This window comes from Sciurus vulgaris (assembly GCF_902686455.1).
Source record: "Sciurus vulgaris genome assembly, chromosome: 3".
NCBI classification, from domain to species: Eukaryota; Metazoa; Chordata; class Mammalia; order Rodentia; family Sciuridae; genus Sciurus; species Sciurus vulgaris.
The window spans coordinates 17,053,791-17,079,885 of NC_136463.1; the positions used below are offsets into that span (position 1 = coordinate 17,053,791).

General features: G+C 35.1%; 1 protein-coding gene and 1 pseudogene across 2 annotated transcripts in view; both read right to left on the reverse strand.

The window, feature by feature from the left end:
• Positions 1–232: 232 nt before the first annotated feature.
• Positions 233–2,417, reverse strand: LOC306658219 (putative ATP-dependent RNA helicase DDX52; annotated as a pseudogene). Its single transcript has one exon. The product of its transcript is annotated as a putative ATP-dependent RNA helicase DDX52 (transcript).
• Positions 2,418–7,104: 4,687 nt separating this feature from the next.
• The window catches only part of EFCAB13 (EF-hand calcium binding domain 13), a gene marked incomplete at its 3' end in the record, with an annotated part of 174,619 nt that continues 155,628 nt past the window's right edge, over positions 7,105–26,095 (reverse strand). The window contains exons 26-29 of the mRNA XM_079130326.1: positions 25,545–25,688; positions 22,825–22,896; positions 7,622–7,723; positions 7,105–7,109 (exon numbers count right to left, since the gene is read on the reverse strand). Coding sequence (XP_078986452.1) covers positions 7,105–7,109; positions 7,622–7,723; positions 22,825–22,896; positions 25,545–25,688 — 323 coding nt within the window. The remainder of the gene's footprint in view (positions 7,110–7,621; positions 7,724–22,824; positions 22,897–25,544; positions 25,689–26,095) is intronic.

Sequence of the window (26,095 nt, forward strand, 5' to 3'; positions counted from 1 at the left end):
GGGGCATAAATATTTACTGCCATTATGTCTTCCTGATTTATGGTTCCCTTAAGCAGTATGACATGTCCTTCTTTATCCCTTCTGACTAACTTTCGCTTGAAGTCCACTTTATCTGATATAAGGATGGCAACCCCCGCTTTTTTACTGAGTCCATGTGCATGGTAGGTTTTTTCCCATCCTTTCACTTTTAGTCGGTGGATGTCTTTTTCTTTTTTTTTTTTTCAATCTCAAGACTTTATTTTAAAATTTGGTTCCAGATGTCTCTTTAAGCATATATCACACTTTCCTTCACACTTGAAGGGAAAAATCTATAAGAGTTCACCACATTTGGATGTTATTTTTAACATAAGCTTTTGTTCTTCTATAAGAAGTATCTCTCTAGATTCAAACCACAGAAATGTCAATGAATGCTACATTCATTGCATGATTCTAACATACAAATTAAAATTTGGCATGATGCATTGATAGTTTAGGATTATTTTTCACCAGTCACATGAAGTTGTAGTTGATTTCAAATGTTTGGTAGAGGTGATTATTAAAACTTGAAGTGTTCCAAGAAAATACCATTCATTCTGGCATCGTAAAACTATATTTCTGGAGTAGTCTTTTAAAAAGTCCGTTTTTAACTTTTATCTTTAAGAGCTACCTTCTTTTTGCTGTTCTGACTGGTGACCTTTTTCCGTTTAGATTTCTCTAAGAAGTATTTTGGAGTTGTACTAATACTTTCCCTTTCCAGTGGTTTCTTAATCATCTTTTTCTTTTGTTTGCTTAGTAGTTTCTGGAAACCTTTTATATATTCTGGTACAGGACATCCAGCCTGCTGTATAACATTGGCAACACTTCTTAATAATGGTTTATCATCTTCAGTGAAAAATGTAACAGCTTTTCCCTTATGACCTGCTCTTCCAGTTCGACCTATCCTGTGGATATATTCCACTGAGCTGGTTGGAAAATCATAATTGATTACCAAATTCACACCTTTAAAATCAATTCCTCTTGCAAGCAAGGCTGTACAAATAAGAACCCAGATTTTTCCTGCTCTGAAGCTGTGGACTGTATTATCTCTCTGCTGCTGTGTTCTTTCTGCATGAATAACATCCACATTAATACCTTCATATATGAGCTCATGAAAAAGTTCTTTAGCTCTTTCAATGGACTGAACAAAAACAAGTACAGGTGGACTGAAACCCTTTTTAACAAGTTCTCTCATGGCCAAAAGTTTTCCAGTCTCAGACCCAACAAAGAGAAGTTCTTGTTCTACTGTCTCTACTGCAGAATTCCTTGCTCCAATGGATATAGTAATAATATTATCCAGGTTGAGTCCGCACCACTGTTCAACATCATATGCAAAGGTTGCACTGAACATAGCTCTTCTGACCTTGTGGGATGTGCAGGCCAGGAAAATGAAAGCCAGCTGGTCTCTAAACCCAGTTTTGCCATCTTCAAATAGTTTGTCTGATTCATCTACTACCAGCCACTCAACACTTGTTAGGTCTATTCCTGGTGGATCTTGCTTTAATAAATAGATTAGTCGATTCGGAGTAGTCACAAGAATATCAAACTTCTTAGATGATTTAGGTCCGAATTTCTTGGTTGCTACTGCTGCTTTGTGGATCATGTGTATCCTGAATCCTGTTCCCTCAGAGATTTTAATTAACTCTCGGTGAATCTGGCTGGTAAGTTTTCGTGTTGGGGATATGATCAGGGCTCTGAAGCCTTTATTTGCAGGTTGTTTCAGCTGCATTAAAATGGGAATGCTAAAAGCTAAAGTCTTCCCAGATCCTGTGGGAGCAGAAGCCAGAAGTTCCCGACCATGCAGCATAACTGGAATGGCTTGCATTTAGATTGGTGTAGGTGTTTGGAAGCCTGCACCTAGAATGTTCTGAAGCAGTCGAGAATTTATTTTATATTCCTGGTCTAACTGCTGAAATGTAGTAATTGGGTCAGGAAGATCAGTTCCTTGGATATGAATTTTGTGTTTATTTCAGAAGAAGTTTATCTTTTCCTTTCTGAGATGTTCCAACTTTCCTGAAGATAGTTTATTTTCTCCTTTAACATTTTTATCTTCAATCTTTGCTTCCATAGATGATACCCACTGTATAGTATTATCTTATTGAGAAATAATTTCTGAAATCATCTTCCTCCTCTTTTTCCTGTTTGGCTCCCTCTTCTTTTCAGTTAGGATCTCTTCTTTTTTCTCTTCATTTTGGAGTTCCCGGTGTGTTTGTGACACTTCACACTCACTTAAGACAGACTTCTTGTTTCCAAAGAAGTCCAGTCCCTGGTTCACTTCTGAAGAATCAAAGTCATATTTCCTTTTTCCTACCTGGAATCGAGCTGCGTCTGCCGGAGAAGCGTTTCACGTCGAATTTGGCTCCCGCGCCTACACGGCGAAAGAGATCGTGTACATCCATCTTTACCCAGAAAGGTCCGCCGGATATCTTTTTCTATGAGATGAGTCTCTTGCAGGCAGCATATTGTTGGGTCTCTCTTTTTAATCCATTCTGCCAGTCTATGTCTTTTGATTGAGGAGTTTAGGCCATTAACGTTCAGGGTTACTATTGAGAAATGATTTGTATTCCCAGTCATTTGGCTTATTTTTGGTTTTTACGTTGGCTTGGTTTCTCCTTTGAGTGGTTTTTCTCTAAGGTAGTTCCTCCCTTTGCTGACCTCCATTGTTGTTTTTCATTTCCTCCTCATGGAATATTTTGTTGAGAACATTCTGTAGTGTAGGCTTTCTATTTGTAAATTCTTTTAACTTTTGTTTAGCATGGAAGGATTTTATTTCATCTTCAAATCTGAAGGTTAGTTTTGCTGGGTATAGGATTCTTGGTTGGCAACCATGTTCTTTCAGAGCTTGAAATATGTTGTTCCAGGCCCTTCTAGCTTTTAGAGTCTGGGTTGAGAAGTCAGCTGCTATCCGTATTGGTCTCCCCCTATATGTAATCTGATGCTTTTCTCTCGCAGCCTTCAAAAGCCTATCTTTATTTTGAATGTTGGGCATTTTCATTATAATGTGCCTTGGTGTAGATCTGTTGGGATTCTGTGCATTTGGTGTTCTGTAAGCCTCTTGTATTTGATTTTCCATTTCATTCTTCAGGTTTGGGAAATTTTCTGATATTATTTCATTGAATAGGTTGTTCCTTCCTTTGGTTTGTATCTCTGTGCCTTCCTCAATCCCAATAAGTCTTAAATTTGGTCTTTTCATGATGTCCCATAGTTCTTGGAGATTCCGTTCATGATTTCTTATGATCTTCTCTGGTTGGGCCACTTTATTTTCAAGATTAAATATTTTGTCTTCATTGTCTGAGGTTCTGTCTTCCAAGTGGTCTAGTCTGTTGGTGATGCTTTCCATTGAGTTTTTTATTTGGTTTATTGTCTCCTTCATTTCAAGGACTTCCGTTGGTTTTTTTTTTTTTTTTTTTTTTTTTTTTTTGAGAATCTCTATCTCTTTTTTGAAATGATCTTTTGCTTCCTGCAGGTGCTCAGCTTATTGGTATTATCATTCATTGCCTGCATTTGCTCTCTTATCTCATCCTTTGCTTCGCGAATCATCTTAATTATGTATAATCTGAAGTCCTTTTCTGACATTTCTCCTAACATACTGTCATTAGATTCTATTACTATAGAATCTAGATTTGTTTGGATCATTTTCTTCCCTTGTTTTTTCATGTTGTTCATGTATCTTCCCCTCCAGCAGTGCAGATCTGGGGTATTGCAGATTTCCCCCTATAGCCTTATAGTGGCCCTATAGGTTTCCAAAACCCTTTCTTTAAGGGGAGATCAATATTAGCAGTGCCCAAATCAGACACTATGCAATCCTAGACCAAATAGCCCCTATGGGGACAATAACCAAATTGTCATAATAAACAAAATGAGTTCAAATGTTATCTTCGGTAAAACAAACAGGTTTGCAATAAGGTCTGCAGTTTCTAATGGAGGACAAAGAGGATGCAGAGGGATGTAGAATGTGGCTGTTAATGGGATAAGAAAAGAATATACAGAAGTTCTAGAAAATAGAAAGGGTGAGAGTGTAATCAAAAGAAATCAGATGTTAGCATGCAAAAAAGGGAGAAAGAGACTCTGAGGGAACAGGTAAACAAAAGGAAAAGAAAGCAAGAAAGTAAAGAAATAAAAACAAATTTTTTTAAAAAGGAGAAAAAAGAAAATCTACTGTATAACAGTCATATACTAATGAAACCTCCCAGTGTTCAGTAGCCTGATGCATTCGAGGTACCTGACAATGAGCTTCAAGCCTCCAGCAGGTGTCACAGGATGGGATTTGTCCCACCCAAAGATCGGAGCTACAGCTTCCAGGATTATCCAAGATGGCTGCTCTGGCTTCGAAATGTGTTGGCGAATGGGGAGCTGCAGCTCAGGGGTGGACGTGGTCAGCTGGAGGTCCTGGAGACAGGATGCAGTTGGTCCGGCAGGGGTCCTGGGGGTCCAGTGTGTTTGGTGTAGTTGTGGGATCCTGAAGGCCGGTGCAATCAGTCGGTCTGGGTTCCTGGTGATAGGGCTCAGTCAGTTTGTCTGGGGTTCCTGGCAGCAGGGAGCAGTCAGTCTGAGGGCCCCAGAGGCAGAGAGTGATCGGTCGGGCTGAGGGATCCTGGAGACGGGGCTCAGTCAGTCCGGCCAGGGGTCCTATGGGGCCTGGCTGTTGTCTCAAAATGGCGGCAGCCACCTGTAATCAAACCTGCAGGTACTGTAACAGTGAACTTCCAGGTGACAGCAGGCAGCTGGTTCTCCATTGGTGGTCTGCGGTCAATCTTGCCTTTTCATGTTAATCCATATTTCTTGAGAATTCTGTTTGTGTCCTCTTATCATCTCTTCTCCATGGTTTTATTTTCAAGATTAAAGATTTGGTCTGCAGTGTCTGAAACTATTTTCCAAGTTGTCTTACCTGCTAAGGATGCTTTCAATTGAGTTTTTAATTTGGTTTATTGATTCCTTCCTTCCGAGAACTTCTGATTGATTCTTCTTCAGGTTTTCTATCTCCTTATTGAAGTCATCATTCATTTCCTGTATTTTCTTTCTGATTTCACTCCTTACATTGTCTTTTACCTCTCAGATCAGTTTAACTATGAACTCTCTAAATTCCTCCTCTGACATTTCCTCCACTGTGATATCATTGGATTCTGTTAATGAGGTATTTTGATTTCTTTGAGGTGATTTATTCCCTTGCTTTTTCATGCTGTTTGTACATCTACCCATTTATCAGTAAGATTCTGAGGTGACAGAGCTTCTACCTTGTGAATTTATAGTGTTCCTGAAGATTGCTAGTTCCTCACCTTTTAGAGGGGGACAAATAATAATAAGCAATGCAATCAACGTTCAGCATTAAACTCAATACTTTGTCCCTACTTTAGCATCTATAATATTAATTGGCACTATAAACAGAAATGGTATGGCAGGCAATTGCCAACAGTAGAGATATTATGTTTACAAAAGGGTTTGCTATTCCAGAAGGTTGATGAGGGGAATGCAGAGGAGATGTAGGATATAACAAAATTGAGAGGTAAGATAAGAAATAATAGTAGCAGCAAGTAAAAAGGAGAATGAAAGAGAATAGAATTTGCCTGTTTGCAAAAGAGGAAGAGACTCAAGGGAAATAGGAGAAAAACAATAAAAACAAGCAAAAAATATTAACCAAACAAAGGTATACTAATCAAACACCATAGTCCTCAAAAGACAGAGTCAAAAAAGTACCTTCAAAAAATACTAGAAATGATAAGAATGAGACAAACACATATATGTACAAATGCCCATGTACCATTCCACACACAAAAGTTAAAAAATAAAAAGGTTCTTGATGGAAGATTAAGAAATTGTTTCCCTTGCAATGGTCAAAAATTTTTCTGTAGTATTATATATTGGTTGCCAGTTCCCAATTGTCTTTCTTTCCATTTTTTTCTTGAGGTATTTAATATGCACAAGAGTACTAATCAGGGGCTGTCAATTCCTTCTTTTTGTGGACCTAGTGAGGTTGAACCTCAAAGGGTATTGTCTATTACACTCACAGTGAGTGGTCACTATAAAGTTCTGTGAAAGGGGTTCCCAGAGGTAGAGCTCCTAGAGGCAGGGTATGGGTCTAGCTAGACCCTCAGTGCTTTGTGGAACGATGTTTGGTGAAGCTTTTAAATTAGCACACCTCCAGAGCCTAGCTGTTTCTGGTCCACACTGGGCATCTGTATCACTAAAATCTCCCCTGGGTTCTACTCCAGCGGCAAAGATGCCAGTGCTTCACACACACACTCCCTCTGCCTCCCAGGGCTCCCATATCTCAGCCACCTGTGATAAGTCCCAAAGTGCACATTCACTCCCCGCCCAACCCCAGCTGGTCCTGTGAGTAACAAGACTCAAAGATTGAGAGTCACCCAGGATCTCTCTGATCTGAATGTCTTGAATTCACCTGGGTGCAACACTTTCTACACCCAAATTTCACCTGGTTTTCTAGTCATGCTCTGGACCTTTGACAGGTCAGGTTTTCAAACCCAGCTAGAATTACACAGGTCTGGGTGCCTGGGTTTGGACCCCCATCCTGTAGCCAAATGTAGCACAGTGGGAAAAGAGTGGTTGCCTCTGTTCTCTGTGGGCTACCAGGAGGCAGGTAGTGTCCCTCTCACATGAAAACAAATGGCAGCTCAACCACTGGATCAGCTCAACAATGTCCCTGATCACTGTCTTCTCTGCTTCAGTACACAACCCTGTGACACCCAAAATGCAGGCTCTCTTAGTCTCCCTCTCTGACCTGTGTGCAGTGGATCCACCTCAGCCTCCAGTGGTATTTTTCTTTTCTTTTTTTTTTTTTTTAATTTTATTCTATCCAACCTTCTGAATCCCTACACAATTCTGGGAGTCCAGTAGTAAATCCCAGGATTCCTTTTTTCACTCACCTCAAAGAGAAGCTGTTTGTCCTTCTTTCTGGTGTCATGGCATGGAGCAGTTTGGAAAGTAACCTTCTTTACTCCACCATCTTGACCCCTCTAATTCTCGAAATAATGTTGTGAAGTACAGTCCCTATTATTTAGGGCTATGCAACTTATTTAGATTAGTCTACCTAAATAAGTTAAAGTATCATAGAAATTCTCCCATATGTTTTTCTTAATCTGTAGGACAGAATTTAAACTCATTTTTAATTCTCATTTTTCACTTTCACTGCTCCATCTCCCTGCGTCCCAGTTTCTTCTATTCTCTCTTATGCTTTGGCCTTCTAATAATCTCAGTGATGTTTCAGAAACTACTTAGCCTAAGTGGTAACATTTCAGTTCCAAACATTTCCTGCCTAACAATCTTAATATTCATTTACAATCTTAGTGTCCACATTTTAAAAAATCACAAAAATAATACACACATACACATTCCTTCCTTTAGTAGTGGATATGTGTACTCTTATAGCAATTAAATATTAAATATAGGAAGTGCTAAATATACTAAAGCAATATCAACATTTTTTGTGCCATTTTATTTTATTTTTGTGATGCTATGGATTGAACCCAGGACTTCATGCACGCTAGGCAAATGCTTTAACACTGAGCCACATTCCCAGCCCTCTCAACATTTCTTATAATTAAGTCTAAAAGCTCTTTTTGAAAGGCATCAAAATAACTGAAATGCTTACCACTGGCTGGGAGATGATTTACCAGGTCTTTATGTTCCTCAGATGTCACCTTCATTGCCATATCATTCAAGAAATTATCTAGATTACACATCTTGATTTTTTCTTTGAAAACATAGAAAAGTGAATATCAAGAAACTGTTGGTTCTTAACAATTTTTAAGACATGAAAATATTATGCTTTATCATCATAAATAAAAAGAGTAAGAGTTGTTCAATAGACACAGTCAAAACAGAAATAGTTCAAAATTATACTTCAGGGGATCATGATAAATAGCTAAAGACAATAAAATTTATTGAGTATTAATTACATGGTAACACAAACAACTGGCCCATATAAATTTGTCTTGAAAGTATTAGCTTAATTTAAGAACAAATCTTAAACTAGGTACTATTATTAACTATATACCCTTGATAATAGTAAATATTTCACATGTTGATTTTTCTATGGATATTTAGGTTGTAAATAAATTCACATAAGCAACATAAAACTTTTTATTTTTAGTATCTTCGAATTCTATGGTGTTACCAAAACAAATGTGGTTTTTGCTAAAAGGCAGATGAACACATAAAAGAATATGATTTTTTTCTTCCTATGAAAAATATTCTTTTAAGTAAACCTAATGTCTTGTGATTTTGCCTGTTTTTCTTTTACTTCCCAAGATTCTATTGAATTGGATTAAAATGAAATGAGAGTAATAAACTTATAATAAAGAAAGTAAGTTGAGAAGGATAGATGTGGGCATAAGTAGAGAGGTTTTATATTTACTCAATGTATTTAATATATACTCAGAAAACAAAATGTGTTCATTCACCTATTCATTCATGAAACATATGTTCTGCTAGGCACTCTCCTTGGTACTAGGAATAAGGCAACATACAAAACAGAAAAATTTCTCCCTCAAGTAGTTTATACTATTTTATGAGACATAAAATTAAAAAGTAAACAAGTAGATATGATAAATAAAATGTAGTGGAGAAATCCAAGTTCTAGAATATCCAAAAGAACAACCTCTAGGTAGATGGAGTGAAAGGTGGGAAGGAAGCAAATTTGCCCAACAAAGATCAATACTCAATTTCGGTAGATTTCAAGTATGGAAGTAAGAAGGCAATAAGAAGGGAGAACCTGAAGGATATGAAAAATGATAACTCCCATGACAGGGAAATGACAACCCCCCAAAAACTGTCTGATCTGTAGGAAGACAGAAGAGGAAGGCAATCATCAATCCTCTCCCAGCAAATCCTTTCCCAGAAACAATGGGCCCTAAGGGGAAAAAAGCTAACTTTCATCCCTCCCAGGGTTCATCCCCAGTGTCTCCACCAAAAGCAAAAATTCATCCCTTCCCAACCACAATGGGTCCTGAAGGGAGGAAGTGGATACTGAAATGCTGGGCCCTGGACTTTTACCCTTTTTCCCATTGCTGATGAGTCCTGGAAAGAGAAAAGCAAGTAGTGAAGCTTTGGGTAATAATGGGTCCCAGAGGAAGAAGATAAACAGTAAGCTCCAGCCAAGTTCTGAGCTTTCATCCCTTCCCAGTAGCTTCAAGTTTTAGACTTTTTAAAACTTTTTCCTGACTGCCCAAATGGACACATTCTGCTTCAATCTCCAATGACAAATCCACCCTCATTATAGCCTATAAAACTCAGAGCCCCTCTGTAACCGATGGCCATTTTCCACTCCAAAAATGAGCCGCTCCAGTGTCTGATTGATTGACTCCACTGAGGATTAAAGGAAAGCTTGCTGATCCATTTGAGGTCTGCATCCATCCAGTTATTTGTGTTTTCATAATGGTGCCAAAACTGTGTTGGTTATTTTTGCTTACAGAACCTGAAAATAAAAGAGCCAACTAAAAATCTTTCTATGGACTATTGGTACAAGCCAGTCTACTATCAAAAAGAGAAAAGCTAATTAAGTGCTGGCAAGGATATAGAGAAAGGGAATCCTTATATACTATTAGGGATGTAAATTAGTAGGGTCATTATGGAAAATAGTATACAGGCTCCTCAAAAAATTAAAAATAGAACTTATCTGATCCAGCAATTCTATCAGTCATATATAGCCAAAGGAAATGAAATCAGTTTAAGAAAAGAAATATGCACTGCCATGACTGTTGCAGCACTATTCACATTAGCAAAAAAAAATAGAAATGACCAAAGTGTCCATCAACTGAGGAACGGATAAAATGTTATATATAAGATGGAATACTTTTCAGTCATTAAAAAAAATCCTGTCAATTGCAAAAAGATGAATGGAACTGGAGATCATTGTGTTAAATGAAGTAAGTCAGGCTCATAAAGACAAATACTGCATGATCTCACTTATTTGGAAGCTGAACAATTGATCTCAGAGGCTAGGAAGAGTAGGGGACAGGAATGGATGGAGACGGGTTGGTTGATGGTCACTAAGGGAATTAGATAGGAGTAAGAAGTTCTGAGTTCTACTGGATGATTATAGATAATAGTAATGTACTATATATTTCAAAAAGCCAGAAGAAAGGAATGTGAATGTTTTTACCACAAGGAAATGTTAACTGTTTAGGAAATTGATACATTTACTCTGATTTGAACATAACTCAATGTGTACATGAATTGAAACATCACATTGTACCTCATAAATATGTACAGTGCATAATTTTAATTTGTCAATTATAAAGAGAAATGAAGAAGTGAAGTAAGTAGGTACCAGGGCAATCTATAAAGATTTATGCTGAGCTAGTGTGGTGGCGCATGCCTGTAATCCCAGGAACTCGGGAGGCTGAGGCAGGAGGATCACAAGTTCAAAGCCAGTTTCAACAAAAGCAAGGGGCTAAGCAACTCAGTGAGACCCTGTCTCGAAATAAAATACAAAAAATAGGGCTGGGGATGTGGCTCAGTGGTCAAGTGCCCCTGAGTTTAATCCCCAGTACCCCCCCCAAAAAAATGTTACTGTTTTGATATAAATGCTTGCAATGAATAATTGAAAATGGAAAAATATATTGTCTTACAATAGTACCAACCCATTAAATAAATAAATATATATATATATAATGTGTATGCTAAAAGCTATAAAATACTACTGATGAGAAAAATAAGAGATAAAAGGAATGATAAAGCTTATTTTAGATTAGAAGTATCAAAATACTGTTAAATTATCAACTTCCTCAATTGATTGATAAATTCAATGCAATACAAATAAAAATTTTAGCAGGAATTTTTTGTATAAATTGGCAAACAGATTATACAATGTATAGGAAAAGCAAAAAATAAAGCTAAAAAAATAAAAATTGACCACTCAAAACAATTTTGCATGAGAACAAAGTTGGTAGACTGACAGTACCTAATTTTAAGACATGTTAAGGATACGATAAAGGATAAACACATAACAAAGGAATTAAACTGATCAACCAGAAACAGGCACATACAGTCAACTGTTTTTGACAAAAGTACAAAGGCAATTCAGTGATAAAGTACAGTCCTTTCAACAAATGATGCTGAGTCAAGTGACCATCCATATATATTTTAATGAACCTCAACACAAACATGACAAAAACAAAAATTAATCCAAAATCATCATGGACCTTAATGTAAAATCTAAAACTATAAAACTTCCAGAATTTTGTTGTCATACTACAATTCACATGCAGGTGTGGAACAACTGAAATGTGTGTCTTGTCTGAAATAGGTGTACCATAAGAGTAAAATGCCCACTTATTTAAAAAAACTTGCTATAAAAAAGGAAAGTAAAGTATTTTACTAGTATATACTGATTTTAAGTTTAATGGATAATCTTTAGGGTATGTTGAGTTAAAATCTATTTTTAAATTAGTTTCACCTCTTAAATTTTACTGTTATTAGAAAGCTTAAAATTTCATAGGAGGATTGTATCATATTTCTACTGGACAGCACTATTCAAGATGAAAACATACAAGAAAATCTTTCTATCCTGAGGGGAGTAAAGATTTCTTAGACACAACATAACAAGCACTATTCACAAAAATAATAATAATAATAATAATATCAACAACAATAATAATTTTTCACTAGTAAGAAAATGAAAAGTAACAGACTAGGAAGAAATGTTTAAGTACATATCAAATAAAGGACTTATATCTAAAACACATCAAAGGTTCTCAGAAAGTCAATAATCAATTAAAAAGTGAAAAAAAAATTTTTTTCTTGTACTGAGGACTAAACTCAGGAGCACTCTAACACAGCTACATCTCCAGCCCTTATTATTTTTATTTTTAGATAGGGTCTTGCTAAGTAGCCCAGGTTGGCCTTACACCACACACAGATTAATGACACTTAATCTTTCATTTGCTTTAATACAAAAAAAAAAAAAAGAGACCAAAACCCAAAACTAATGACCAGATCCCATGTAGAAACAGGGATGGGCCACCAGGAATTAAGAAAATAAGTAACCATAATCAGAATTTACAAGCATCTGGGACAATAAGAGACCAAATTTAAGAATCATTGGAACTAAGGAGGGTTTGTGATACAGGCTAAAGAAACTGAAAACATTTTCAGGGAAATAACTGCTAATAACATCCACTGCTACAGCAAAAACAGAAGATTAAGAGCAACAATGTGGATTCCACACCAATGAGAGGATGTCAATCTAGATCACTCTAAGACCCTTTAGTAAATGAAGACTACGCCCTAAAAAGGCCCACACACAAGAGGAGAAATACCTCCAAACAGATGCATGAAACTCCTCACTGAAATACAAAAAATACTTTAAGAGATAACATGACACCTCCTAAAGTTCATAATTCACCAGCAATAGACCCAAATGATACTCAAGTGGAAAATATCATAAAAAGAAGTAAAATGAATTCCAAGAGAACAAAGGAAAATAACTAATGAAGTAAGGAAGTCAGTACAGGATATGAATGAGAAATTCAATAAAGAGATAATAAGGAAAATAATAAAATAATAAGGAAAATGTTCAACTGAAAATCTGCTAGAGTAGACCATGCTGAAGACAGAATCTCAGAGCTGGAAGACAAAGTGGCCAGCCTTGAATACTCAGATAGCATTAAAGAAAGAAAAATGAGTAACCATCACCAAAATATACAAGAATTCTGGGACAGCATTAGGACACCAAATTTAAGAATCATTGGAATTAAGAGCATTTGTGATACAGACTAAGGAAGTTGATAACTTCTTCGGAGAAATAATAATAGAAAATTTTCCAGACCTTGAGAACCAGATGGACATTCAGATACAATAAGCATTCAGAACCCCAAATAGACAAGATCAAAAAATAATCTCTCCACAACACATTAAAATTAAACATCAGGTTGCATTTAGAGGCAAGCCTATCTGAATCACTTCTCATTTCTCAGCACAAATGCTAAAAGTCAGAAGGCTTAGAATGATACGTTTCAAGTCAAAAAGAAAATAACTATCAACCAAGACTGCAATAGCCATCAAAAATATCATTCAAAATCAAAATAGAAATTAAAACATTCCAAGATTAGCAAAACTTACGTGAAAATTTCTAAGAAATCAGAGTTCAAAAAGAGATGAGAAAGGGGAAATCACCACAGACATCATATCACACAAATGAACAAATCTCACTGAAGAGAAGCTGAGCAAATGAGAAATATAACCAAATTAAATATTATAAATAAATCAAAATGGCATGAGTTAATAAACCTCTCTCTGTAATAACTTTAAATATAAATAGTCTCAACTCTCCAATTAAAAGACCTAGACTAGCAGGCTGGATTAAAGAACAAGATCCAACTATATTTTGTTTGCAAGAGACACATTTTATAGGCAGACAGGTTGAAAGTGGAAGGATGGAAACTTACAGATAATGTGAATGGAACCCAAAAAGAAGTAGGAGTAGCTACTCTCATATCTGACAAATCAGGCTTCAAATCAAAATTAATCAGAAGAAACAAAGAAGGTTACTTTATAGTGATAAAAGGGACCAATTCAACAACAAAAAAAAAACAATAATAAAGATTTATGCCTCAAATGTGCGTGCAATAAATGATATAAAAGGGACATTAGTCAAATCAAAGTCTCAGATAGGCCCCAGTATAATACACTGGGTGATTTCAACACATCTCTCACCATTTGATAGGTCATACAGACATAAACTTGGTACAGACTCTTTGGACATGATAAATATTATAAACCAAATGGACTTAATATACATCTATAGAATATTTCATCCAACAAAAGATAAATGCGCTTTCTTCTGACACCTCATGGAAACTTCTCCAAAATAGACCATATTTTGTTCATAAAGGAACTCTTAACAAATACCAAAAAAATATATAATTCCTTGTATCTTATCAGATCATGATATGAAATTGCAAATCAACATGACAAAACCCTAAAGAAACTATATAAACACATGGAGATTGAACAATACACTTTTGAATGATTAATTGGTGATATAAGAAATCAAGGGAGAAACTTAAAAATGCTTAGATTCAAGTGAGAATAGTAATACAATATATCAGAACCTCTGGGATACTATGAAGGCAGTTCTAAGAGGAAAGTTTATATTTTAAGACTACCCACATAAGAAAATCAGAAAGATCCCAAATAACCTAATGATGTGTCTCAAGGCTCCTTAAAAAGAAAAAAAAAAAAAGAAAACAATTTAAAACAAGTAGAAAGAAGGAATTTATATTAGAGCTGAAAACAATGAACGTGAAAAAAAATTAAAAAATGACACAAAGGATAAATGAAACAAAGATTTGGTTCATTGAAAAGATAAACAAGATTTATAAGCCCTTAGCCAAACTAACCAAAAGAAAAAGAAAGAAGACCCAAATTAACAAAATTAAAGATGAGAAAGGAGAAACTCACCAAAACATCACAAAACCCAGTGGATAATTAAGGACTACTTTGAAAACTTACACTCCAATAAATTAGAAAAATCTAGAAGAAATTGATACATTTCTAGGCCCATATGGCCTGCCAAAATTGAATGAAGAGGACATAGAAGCCAGACATGGTGGCTCATACCTGTAATCCCAGCATCTTGGGAGGCTAAGACAGGAGGATCGTGTGTTCAAAGCCAGCCTCAGCAATAACAACTCAGTGAGACCCTGTCTCTAAATAAAATACAAAATAGGGCTGGGGATGTAGCTCAGTGGTTGATGCCCCTGAGTTCAATCCACGGGATCCAATAAATAAATAAATAAAAATTAAAAAACACAACTTTAAAAAAAAGATGACATAGAAAATATAAACAGACCAATAACTAGCAATGACACAGAATTAGTAATAAAAAGCCTTCCAACAAAGAAAAGACCAGGACCAGATGGATTCTCAACTGAATTCTACCAGACCTTTAAAAAAGAGATAATGCCAATACTCCTCAAATTATTTTGTAAAATAGAAAGGGATGGAACACTTCCAAATTCATTCTATGAATGCAATTCATCACATAAATAGAATTAAGGACATAAAGGTCAAACACACAAACAAACAAAAAAAAACCCTATTGATCTTCATCTTCCCTTGACCATATGGCACAATCCCACGGGGTGCTGTTCACACACGACAACACTCCCCTGAAGTTGTGCCATGAAGTGGTCCCAGTCAATATGACTGATGAATCAATGGAAAACTATAAATAGAAATAAAGAAAATATTTTTAGAAATCTATTTTAAATTAAGCACACAAAATAACTGCCAAAATGTGAAAAGAACATATTAATGTCTCCAAAAGCTTCAAGGATTCACAAACAACACTGCGTTATAAATATCTTAGAAGGGAGGAGAAAGTCTCTTATTCTCTTCAAATTTCACCTTGCCACAACCATCTCAGTGAATTACTTTCACTTATTTAGATAGTAGGTGAATATATTCAGTTTATTTTCTCAAAACAGATCCTAATTAATCAACACAGGATACTTCTGAGGCTATAAAAAAAGGACTTAAAATTTTTTCACTAATCTTATTCAAGATTTTTCTATCAAGCTGAATTTATGATCTCAGATGAACTGTTCTATTTGAGTGATTTTTTTCCATTAGGATAATAAAAACTGTAGGGGAGTGATAAATGGAAGATATGGAAAGGGAATAGAGAAGTTACAGTCACTTGTAAGGGAAACTGACTTATAGCAATTAATATACCATCAACATCAAGTGTTTTCTCTAACTTCTGATGTTCTTCAGGTTTTAAAGAAATACTGAGGTCACCAAAAGCATCTTTCAAGTCATTAACTTGAACTCTGTCACAGCTCATCGAGTCGATGGTATTGAGGGCAGAGTATACATCTGAAAACAAATGGAGATTCTGTAAGTCACCTAATACTTTATGTACACGTTTTTACTTTATAATCATCTGAACACTAATGTACCTATAAGTACATTATTTATATATATATACATCTACATTAACATTATCTGATTTTAAAATTAATAAAATTAGTTTTAAAAAGCCTTTATTCCAAGTATTTCCCAAAGATGATCAGCTATTTTTGTCCCAACATCAAAGAAATAAGTTGATTTTTTTCAAAGTAACTGAATAAAATGATAAATTTTTTAAAAATTAAAGTACCGCCTTGGTTGCATTTCCTAGAACAATGTTGAATTTTTTATTAGTAAGAGAAACTTCAGGGCTCATCTCTGTCTACATGGAACTACTCAATTTTGGAAGTATAAAAATAGTAGTCCTCCCTGTCTGCTTCACTGCCATGAGGAAATCAGATCTGTTCCACTTCATCTTCTCTGCCATGATGCTCTGTCTCATCACAGGCCCATAGCAATGGAGCAAGTTGACCAGAGACTGAAATCATTGAAAAATGCTTTAAGAATATAAGCATTAAAAGGTCGTGGAGGCTTCCACTGGGATTTTAATAGTAACCATGGGAGGTCAGGCAATATGTGACAGCACTGGAATCCCTGTGGACAACCCCTGAGGGGATGTCACATGAAGTTGTAGAAATAAAGCCAAAGCTGCAGTGGAGACCCCAGGAAGATGCCAGAAGCGTGGAACATCTGCCAGGGAAAGCTTTAGGCAGCAAGCAGAGCCACTTCAAGAGACAGGTCAGGTGAACTAAAACTGGTAAAAAATGGAGCCAGCTTTCCACTTCCTTGAATCTAGGGTTTTCTCAATAGTTTTTGTTCATAAGAGTATGGCAGGCATAATATTTGCAAAGATATATTGTAAGAAGTTTCACAGCTCACATTTTGGATTTTTAAACACTTGTTCTTAGAATTCTCTCTAAGAAATTCTCCCTGTGTGAAAAGATTGATGGAAAAAGAAACCTTGGATCCTAGTTCTCTGAGAAGCCAAAGCCACGTACAGAGCCACTATAGGATGAGATTCCATGAAAATTTATTTGACTATTGAGAGGTTAACAGTTGTTGCCTTATTTTGTTTGTTCTTAAATTTATTTTCTTCATTGAGGTAAAATTCACATAACCTCACATTCACCTTTAGCCATTTTAAAGTGTCTACCTCAATTGTATTTAGTCCACAATCAACATCCTCTAATTTCAGAACATTTTCATCACACACACACAAAAAAAAACAAAATGTACCCTGTTCAATGAAGCAGTCATTACTCATTTCCTTCTTTCCCAACCCCTGGCATTGTTTTTAGTATCTATAAATTTCCTGGACATTTCATATCAATGGGGTTATACCACATGTGGCCTTTTGTGTCTGGCTTCTTTCACTTAGCATGTTTTTGAGGCTCATCCACGTGTTAACACGAATCAGCACTTTCTCTCATTACAGATGATTAACATTCTATTGTGTGGATACACAGCATTTGACCTTTTATCAGCTCATGGGCATTTGGATTGTTTCTACTTGGCTACTGTGAATGGTACTACTATGATCATTTATATATAGGTTTCTTTTACTGAATTTTGTCCACAATTTCTTTGGTATAAAGCTAGAGGTATAATTTCTGGGTCAATGTTTCCTTTTAGAATAATTGCCAGACAGTTTCTCAGCGTCCAGTCCATTTTACATTTTCACCAGTAATAATTACTTCACACACATGGAAAACTTTGTTAGTTTCTGGTTTCATTTTTTTCTTTAAAATGATATTATAACCATTGTACTGCTATTTCATTGTTTTTAAAATTAAATTTATTTTTAACTTATATAGACTGTAACTTACATAAAACTATTACATATTTAAAAAATTAGTTCTGATATTATAACAGTTACTACTGAAATCAAGATAATCATTAGGGAATATTTTGAAAAAATATAGTCCAACAAACTGGAAAAAGCCAGAAAAAACAAACAATTCAATACACATCTGACCTACCAAAACTGAATTGAAATTATATTTTAAAAACCTCAACAGATCAATAACTAGCAATAAGATTAAAGCAGTAATAAAATGTCTTTTAACAAAGAAAGTCTAGGACCAAATGTATTCACTGCTGAATTTTATGGGCCTTTTACAAAAGAACTAATACTACTAAAAAGAACAAATAAAAAATTAAAAAAACTAATACCAATATCTGAAAACTATTACATATAATAGAAAGGGAAGGAACCCTCCCAAACTCAATTCTGAAGCCAGTATTACCCTATTAAAAACCTGAAAAAGACACAACCAGGAAAAAAAAAAAAAACTATAGACCAATATTCCTGATGAACATAGGTACGAAAATCCTCAAAAATATATATATAAATATATATTTATATATATATATATATATATATATACACTTGCAACCACAACAGGGTTGGTTTCATTTCAGGGATGAAAGGATAATTCAACATATGCAAATCAATAAACATAACAAAATAGAATCAAGGATAAAAACATTACTGTCTTAATAGATACAGAAAAAAATTCAACATCCTTTCATGAAAAAATCCCTGAAGAAACTAGGTATAGAAGAATGATACCTCAACCTAATAAAGACTGTTTATGAGAAACACATAGCCAACACCATACAAATGGAGAAAAACTGAAAGCATTTCCTTTAAAATCAGGGATGAAACAAGGGCATCCACTCTCACCAGTCTTGTTCAATATTGTACTCGGAATTTTAGCCAGAGCAATCAGGCCAGAGAAAGGCATAAAAGGGATATAAATAGGAAAAGAGAAAGTCAATTTATTGCTGTTCACAGATGATACGATTCTATACTTACAAAACCGTAAAGACTCCACTAAATTCACTTTGAACTGATAAATTCAGCAAAGCAGCAGGACACAAAATCAATATACAAACATCAGTAGGCTTTCTATACATCAATAATGAACTCACTGAGAAAAAAAATCAGGAAAATAATCCTATTCACAATAGCCTCGAAAAGTTCCTAGGGATAAACATAACAAGGAGTAAAAGCCTCTACAATGAAAACTATAGAACATTGAAAAAAGAAACTGAAGAAAACACTTAAAAATACCCAGAAGGAACACTCATGATCATGGATTGGGAGAATTAATATCATTAAAATGGCCACGCTGCCAAAAGCAATGCACATATGCAAAGCAATCCCCATCTAAATACCAAAGACATTCTTCACAGAACTAGAAAAATACGATCCTAAAATTCATATAGAAACAGAAAAGAAAGAGAAAGAGGGAGACACCAAGAATACAAATAATCCAATCAACAAATGGGCTAAGGAAATGAACAGACACTTCACAGAAGAAGATTTACAAGCAATCAACAGATATATGAAAAAATGTTCAACATCTCTAGTAATAAGAGAAATGCAAATCAAACTACCCTAAGATTTCATCTCACCCAAATTAGAATGGAGATTATCAAGAACACAAGCAACAATAGGTGTTGGCAAGGATGTGGGGAAAAAGGTACACTCACTCATACATTGCTGGTGGGGTTGCAAATTAGGGCAGCCACTCTGGAAAGCAGTGTGGAGATTCCTCAGAAACCTTGGAATGGAACCACCATTTGACCCAGCTATCCCACTCCTTGGCCTATACCCAAAGGACTTAAAATCAGCATACTACAGAGATACAGCCACATCAATGTTCATAGCTGCTCAATTCACTATAGCCAGATTGTGGAACCAACCTAGATGCCCTTCAGTTGATGAATGGATAAAGAAACTGTGGCATATATATACAATGGAATATTACTCCACCATGAAGAATGATAAAATTATGGCATTTGCAGGCAAATGGATGAAATTGGAGGATATCATGCTAAGTGAGATAAGCCAATCTCAAAAAACTAAAGGACGAATGATCTCGCTGATAAGCGGATGAGGACATATAAGGGAGTGTAGGAAGGGTTAGTGTTAGGGTTAGGGTTAGGTTTAGGGTTAGGGATAAGGAGGGTGGTAAGAATGGAGGAAGGAAGGACTGTATAGAGGGAAAAGAGGGGTGAGAGGGGTGGGGGGGAAGGGGGAAAAATAACAGAATGAATCAAACAACATTGCCCTATGTAAATTTATGATTTTTAATTAAAATAAATAAAAAAAAGAAACAGAAAAGATCCCAAATGTCCTTAAGATGTTTTGCCCATTTAAAAAAAAAAAATGTTTAGTTGTCAATGGACCCTTATTTTATTTATTCATATGTGGTGCTGAGAATCAAACCCAGTGCCTCTCGAACATGCTAGGCAAGTGCTCTACCACTGAGCTACAACCCCAGCCCTTGCCCATTTTTTTTGATCGGGGTGTTCATGTTCTTATTGTTGAGGATTTTGTTTGTTTGTTTGTGTTTGTTTTGCTTTTGGTGCTGGGGATTGAACTCAGGGTCACTCAACCACTGAGTCACATCCACAGCCCTATTTTGTATTTTAGAGATAGGGTCTCACTGAGTTGCTTAGCATCTTGCTTTGCTGAGACTGGCTTTGAACTCCAGATTCTCCTGCTTCAGCCTCCTGAGTCACTGGGATTTCAGATGTATGCTACTGCCCCCAGCCTCACTGTTGAATTTTAGGAGTTCTTTATATATCTTGGATACTAGTCCTTCAGTAGGTATGTCTTTTGCAAACATTTCCTCCCAGTCTGTGTCTCGTTTTCTCTTTCAGAATTATTTTGAGAAAGTTTTGTGTATTTTAAGAATGTTTGCATGGCTATTTGGGTATCCAGAAGTTTCAGTTTTCATCACCAAAACCAAATCCGCCTGAGGGGTGGGGGGGAGCAATACTATAGGCAATACCTTATTTCAGTTTCTACAGATAACAAAAAAAGCATAGTACTGACACATATTAATTTGATGACTCATGCCTCTGGATAAGTTTGGTTCAGCATAAGGTGTTTTTAGTGACATTTGCAGTATTTTAAATAAGTTGCGCTAAACTCTACAATGAAAATGTTAATAGGAGACACACATGGCAGAATTTTTAAAGAGTAATAAGTGCCCAGCCCAAGTTCTAAATAATGAATAAATTAAGAAGCATCAATATGAAAACTAAACTATCAAGTTTTCAGAAATTCTAATTCATGAGCATCCTGATTTCTCCAATAAACCCCATCAGTCTTATAGAAATTTACAAACTGATTCTAAAATACATATGACACTATACAAAAGAGCAAGGATAGCCCAAAAAACTTTAGAAAGTAGAACAAAGTTACAGGACTGATGCTACCTGATTGATTTTAATGTTTATCATAAAGCTCTAGAAATTAAGACAATGTGGTATTAGTGTAAAGATAGACAAAAGGTCAACAGAACAGTATAGAGAACCCAATATGTGTTTGTGCATATGATTTTCTACAAAAGTACAAAGGCAATTCAATGAAAAAAGTATAGTCTTTTCAGTTGGAACAAATGGATATTCATATGCAATTCCTACTTTATTTCATTTGTAAAAAGTAACTCAAGCTGGACATAGTGGTGTGCACTTGTAACCCTATGTATTAGAGAGGCTGAGGCAGAAGGTCACTTGAGTCCAGAAGTTTGAGACCAACCTGGGCAACACAGCAGGATTACATCTCAAAACAAAGGAAAAAAATGAATGAATGAATGAATGAAAACACAAAAATTAGGTGTAATGCCTAGAGAAAAGAATTCCCAGTGTTCAAAGAAAAAACTCAAAATTAATTGAACAACAAAAATGTAAAACCAGAAACTTTAACAATGTTATAAGAAAATATATGATTGAAGCCTTTTGTGAATTTGAGTGAGGCCTTTTGTGAATTTGAGTGAGGCACAGATATTTTTTACATATGACATCAAATAATCCCAATTCATAAAATAAAAAGATTGATTAATTGGAATTAATCAATTAAAATTGATGCTCTTTTGAAGACATCATAAAGAAAATAAAGAGAAGAGCAAAAGACTTGGAGAAAACATTTGGTAAGCATGTACATGAAAGAGGACTTATATCCAGGATATATAAAGAAACAAGAAAGTGATTCACCTAAAAAAAAGATATGAGTAGACACCTCACCAAAGAAGATATACAAGGAGAAAATAAGCACAGGAGAATATGATTACTATCACTGGTAATAAGAAAATGCAAAGCAAAACCACAGTGAGATATAACAGTGCATTTAATAGAATGGTTAAAATTTTTAAACTATTACCGACTATACTAACTTTTAAAAGAATTAGAAGGAATTGGAACACTCAAACACTACCAGTGTACATGAAAGTGAATGTAAAATGGTATAACCACTTTGGAAAAAAGAGTTTGGCAGTTTCATAAAAATGTATACCAATTCACCATATGACCCAGACAACCCATCCCTTGGTAATCAACCAAGACAAATGAAAGCTTACATCCACACACCACCTTGTACATGAATGTTCACAGCAACTTTATATAAAAGCCCAAATTGAAAACACCATAATATATATCATCAGTTAAATAGATAAACTGCAGCATATATCTATAAAACGAAATACTACTAAGAAATAAAAAATAATGAACTACTTAGGAATGATACATACTGATAAATCTCAAAATTATTATGCTGAATAAAATAAGACAACAAAAGAAGCATATCCATTTATATAAAATTCTTGAAATGTAAATATAAATATCCAGTGACAGAAAGCAGATCAATGGTTACCTTGGGATATGGGAAGGAGGGTGAGAAAAACAGGAGAGACTACCAAGGGGCACGAGGTTTTCATGGTGGAGATGTGTTTATTATCTTGATCCTGATGGTGGTTTCGTAAGTGTGCGCCCACATCAACACTAGACCAAATCATGTACTTTAAATATAAAAAGTCATAGTTTTCACATATTGATTATACCTCATAATACTGTTTTTAAAATAATAATAACAAATGGCAATGAAACTTCGGATAAATATCTAAAGTAAAATATTGATTAACCCACCTTCCAATATAGGTGCTCCTTTACTTGTATTCAAATTCTCCAAAATTTGTCTGAGACTTACTTCATCATTTTCTAAGAAATGAAAAATAAGGATTATGAAATAGCAGTTTCAATGCTAATAATTATAAACCAGGACAGAGGATGGGAATGACCAAATGTTTATAATTTCTGAAAATCAGCAGGTGAAAAAACAATAAATTTAAAATAGTTTCCCCCAGAATCTGTTCCTTCAAAACAAGAAATTGTAATTATATTAATTCACTTAGCTTAAATAATTTGATGCTATATAAGTAGAAAATGCCTCTGAAAAATATTTTCAGGACAAAATAATGTGAATCTTAATTAGCTCTCAATATGACTATGTTCTCATTGAATTTCTAGGACCCTCAGATGTAAGAATGGCTCTTATCTACAAAAATACACATGAAGACCAATGGCCAAAGAATAGGCGATAAAGCGGCAAACCCACAAAAATATAGTTATCTCCTACTAGTCAAGGTGCCATAAACAGATGTTGGAGAAAAGATAGCCTCTTCAACAAATGACGCTCGGAAAACTGGAAATCTATATGTAGCAAAATAAAATTAAACTCCTATCTCTCACCTGCACAAAACTCAACTCAATGTGGATCAAGGAGCTAGGCATTAGACCAGACCCTGGACTTAACAGAAGAAAAAGTAGGCCCAACTCTCCATCATGTTGGCTTAGGAACCAAGTTCTTCAACAAGACTCCTAAAGCACAAAAAGTAAAATAATCAATAAACGAGATGGTATCAAACTAAAAAGCTTCATGGCAAAGGAAACAATCGATGACAAGAAAAGAGAGCCCATAGAATGGGAGAAAATCTTTACCACATGTACCTCAGATACAGCATTAATCTCTAGGATATATAAAGAACTCAAAAAACTTAACACCAAAAAACAAATAACTCAATCAATAAATGGGCAAAGGAACTGAAAGGTACTTCACAGAAGAAGAAATATAATCCATCAACAAATGTATGAAAAAGTGTTTAACACCTTTAGCAATTAGAGAAATGCAAATTAAAACTACAATGAGATTCCATCTCACTACAGTCAGAATGGCAACAATCAAGAATACAAGTAACAATAAATGTTGGCAAGGATGAGGGGAAAAGGTACATTGCTGACGGGAATGTAAATTGGAGTAACCACTCTGGAAAGCAGTATGGAGATTCCTCAGAAAACTTGGAATGGAACCACCATTTGACTCAGTTATCTACCTGGCATATACCCAAAGGACTTAAAATCAGCATACTACAGTGATGCAGCCACATCAATGTTTACAGCAGCTCAATTCACAATAGCTAAGGTATGGAACCAACCTAGGTACCTTCAACAGATGAATGATAAAGAAAATGTGATATATATACACAATGGAATATTATTCAGCCATAACGAAGAATGAAATTATGGCATTTGCTGGTAAATGGATAGAACTGGAGACTATCATGCTAAGTAAAACAAGCCAATCCCCCAAAATACAAAGGCCACATGTTCTCTTTGACATGTGGATGCTAATGCACAATAAGGGTAGGAGAGTGGAGAACAGAAGTTCATTGGATTAGACAAAGGGAAATAAAGGGAAGGGAGAGAGGATGAGAATAGGAAAGACAGTAGAACGAATCAGACATAACTTTCCTATGTTCATATATGAATGCACAACCATTATAACTCCACAACATGTACAACCATAAGAATTGAAAATTATACTCCGTGTATGTATAATATGTCAAAATACACCCTACTGTCATGTATATCTAAAAAAAAATTTATAAAAGAAAAAAAAGAATGGTTCTTATCCGAAAAACAAAAGGTAAGTATTGCCAAGAATGGTGGTCAAGAGGGAACTCATACACTGATGGTGGAACATAAATTAATAGAGTCACTATGGAAGACGCTATAGAGATCCCTCAAAAAATTAAAAATAGAACTACTATATGATCCAGAAATTCCAATTTTGAGTATGTACCTAAAGGAAATGAAATTGGATGCTTTTCATTGGCCATTATTCACAATGGCCAAAATACTTAATCAACATAAGTGTCCATCAACAGATGAAAAGATAAAGTGTGATAAACACATACACACACAAAGGAATATCACTGGACTTTAAAAACCAAAATCTGTCATCTGCAGCAACATGGATCAATCTGGAGAACAGAATGTAAAGTAAAATAAGTCTAGTACAGAAAGACAAATGTTACATGATCTCATTTCTATATGGAAGCTAAAAAGGACAAACTCGAGAAACAGAGAATAGATTGGTGGTTACTAGGCACTGGTGTAGTGGTGAAGATGGGGGCAGGGCAGTGGGAAATATCTGTTAAAGGGAACAAAGTTTCAGTTAGAAAACAGGAATAAGTTCTGGAATTCTGTTGTACACCAAGATGACTGTAATAAATAATAATGTATTACATACTTAAAATTTCTAAGAGTAGATTTGAAATGTTATCACAAAAAAAACTGTAAGGATGTAATATGAGGGATATGTTAATTACTTGATTTATCCACAAGTATACATATATGAAAATATCTCATATAGCTTAAACATATAGAATTTTTCATTTTCCAGTTAAAAATAAAATTTTCATGGATCAAAAATAAAATATAAACATATACAACAGGTATTCCAAGTACACATTAAAACTAGAACTTCATTAAGCTCTGCACAGATTTCTCTTTCAGAATGGACTCACCATCAACAGAGGCCTGTCTCAAGATCTCCTGGAAAGTCTTTTGGCTTAATGGAACTCCAATACTCGTGAGTTTGGAGCTCAGTTCATCTACAGGCATCTTATCATTTCTGATGTTATCAAGAGTTGTAATCTCTTTAAATAAATCTGTAAATACAAGAAAAATGAGAATAGATGAAGCTGGTGAAGAGTCCTTTTTAAGCTTTAAAACCCATAGCCTACTACGAGATCAGTATGTTGTAGAAGGAATTCTGAATTAAAGGGTTTTCAAAACATATCAGTAGCTTTGTTTTTACAAGTCAATTAAACAAGAAAAATTTAACATACCCCTAACCAGGTAAAAATTAAGTTCCTGCAAAATTTTTGTAAAAGTTCACTTTTTTAAAGATATTTTTTAAATTGTCAATGGACCTTTATTTATTTATTTACATGTGGTGCTGAGAATCAAACCCAATGCTTCAACATGCTAGGCAAGCACTCCACCACTGAACTGCAACCCCAGCCCCAAAAGTTCACTTCTATTCACTATTCCTCTTTAAGGTGTAAGGTAAGGT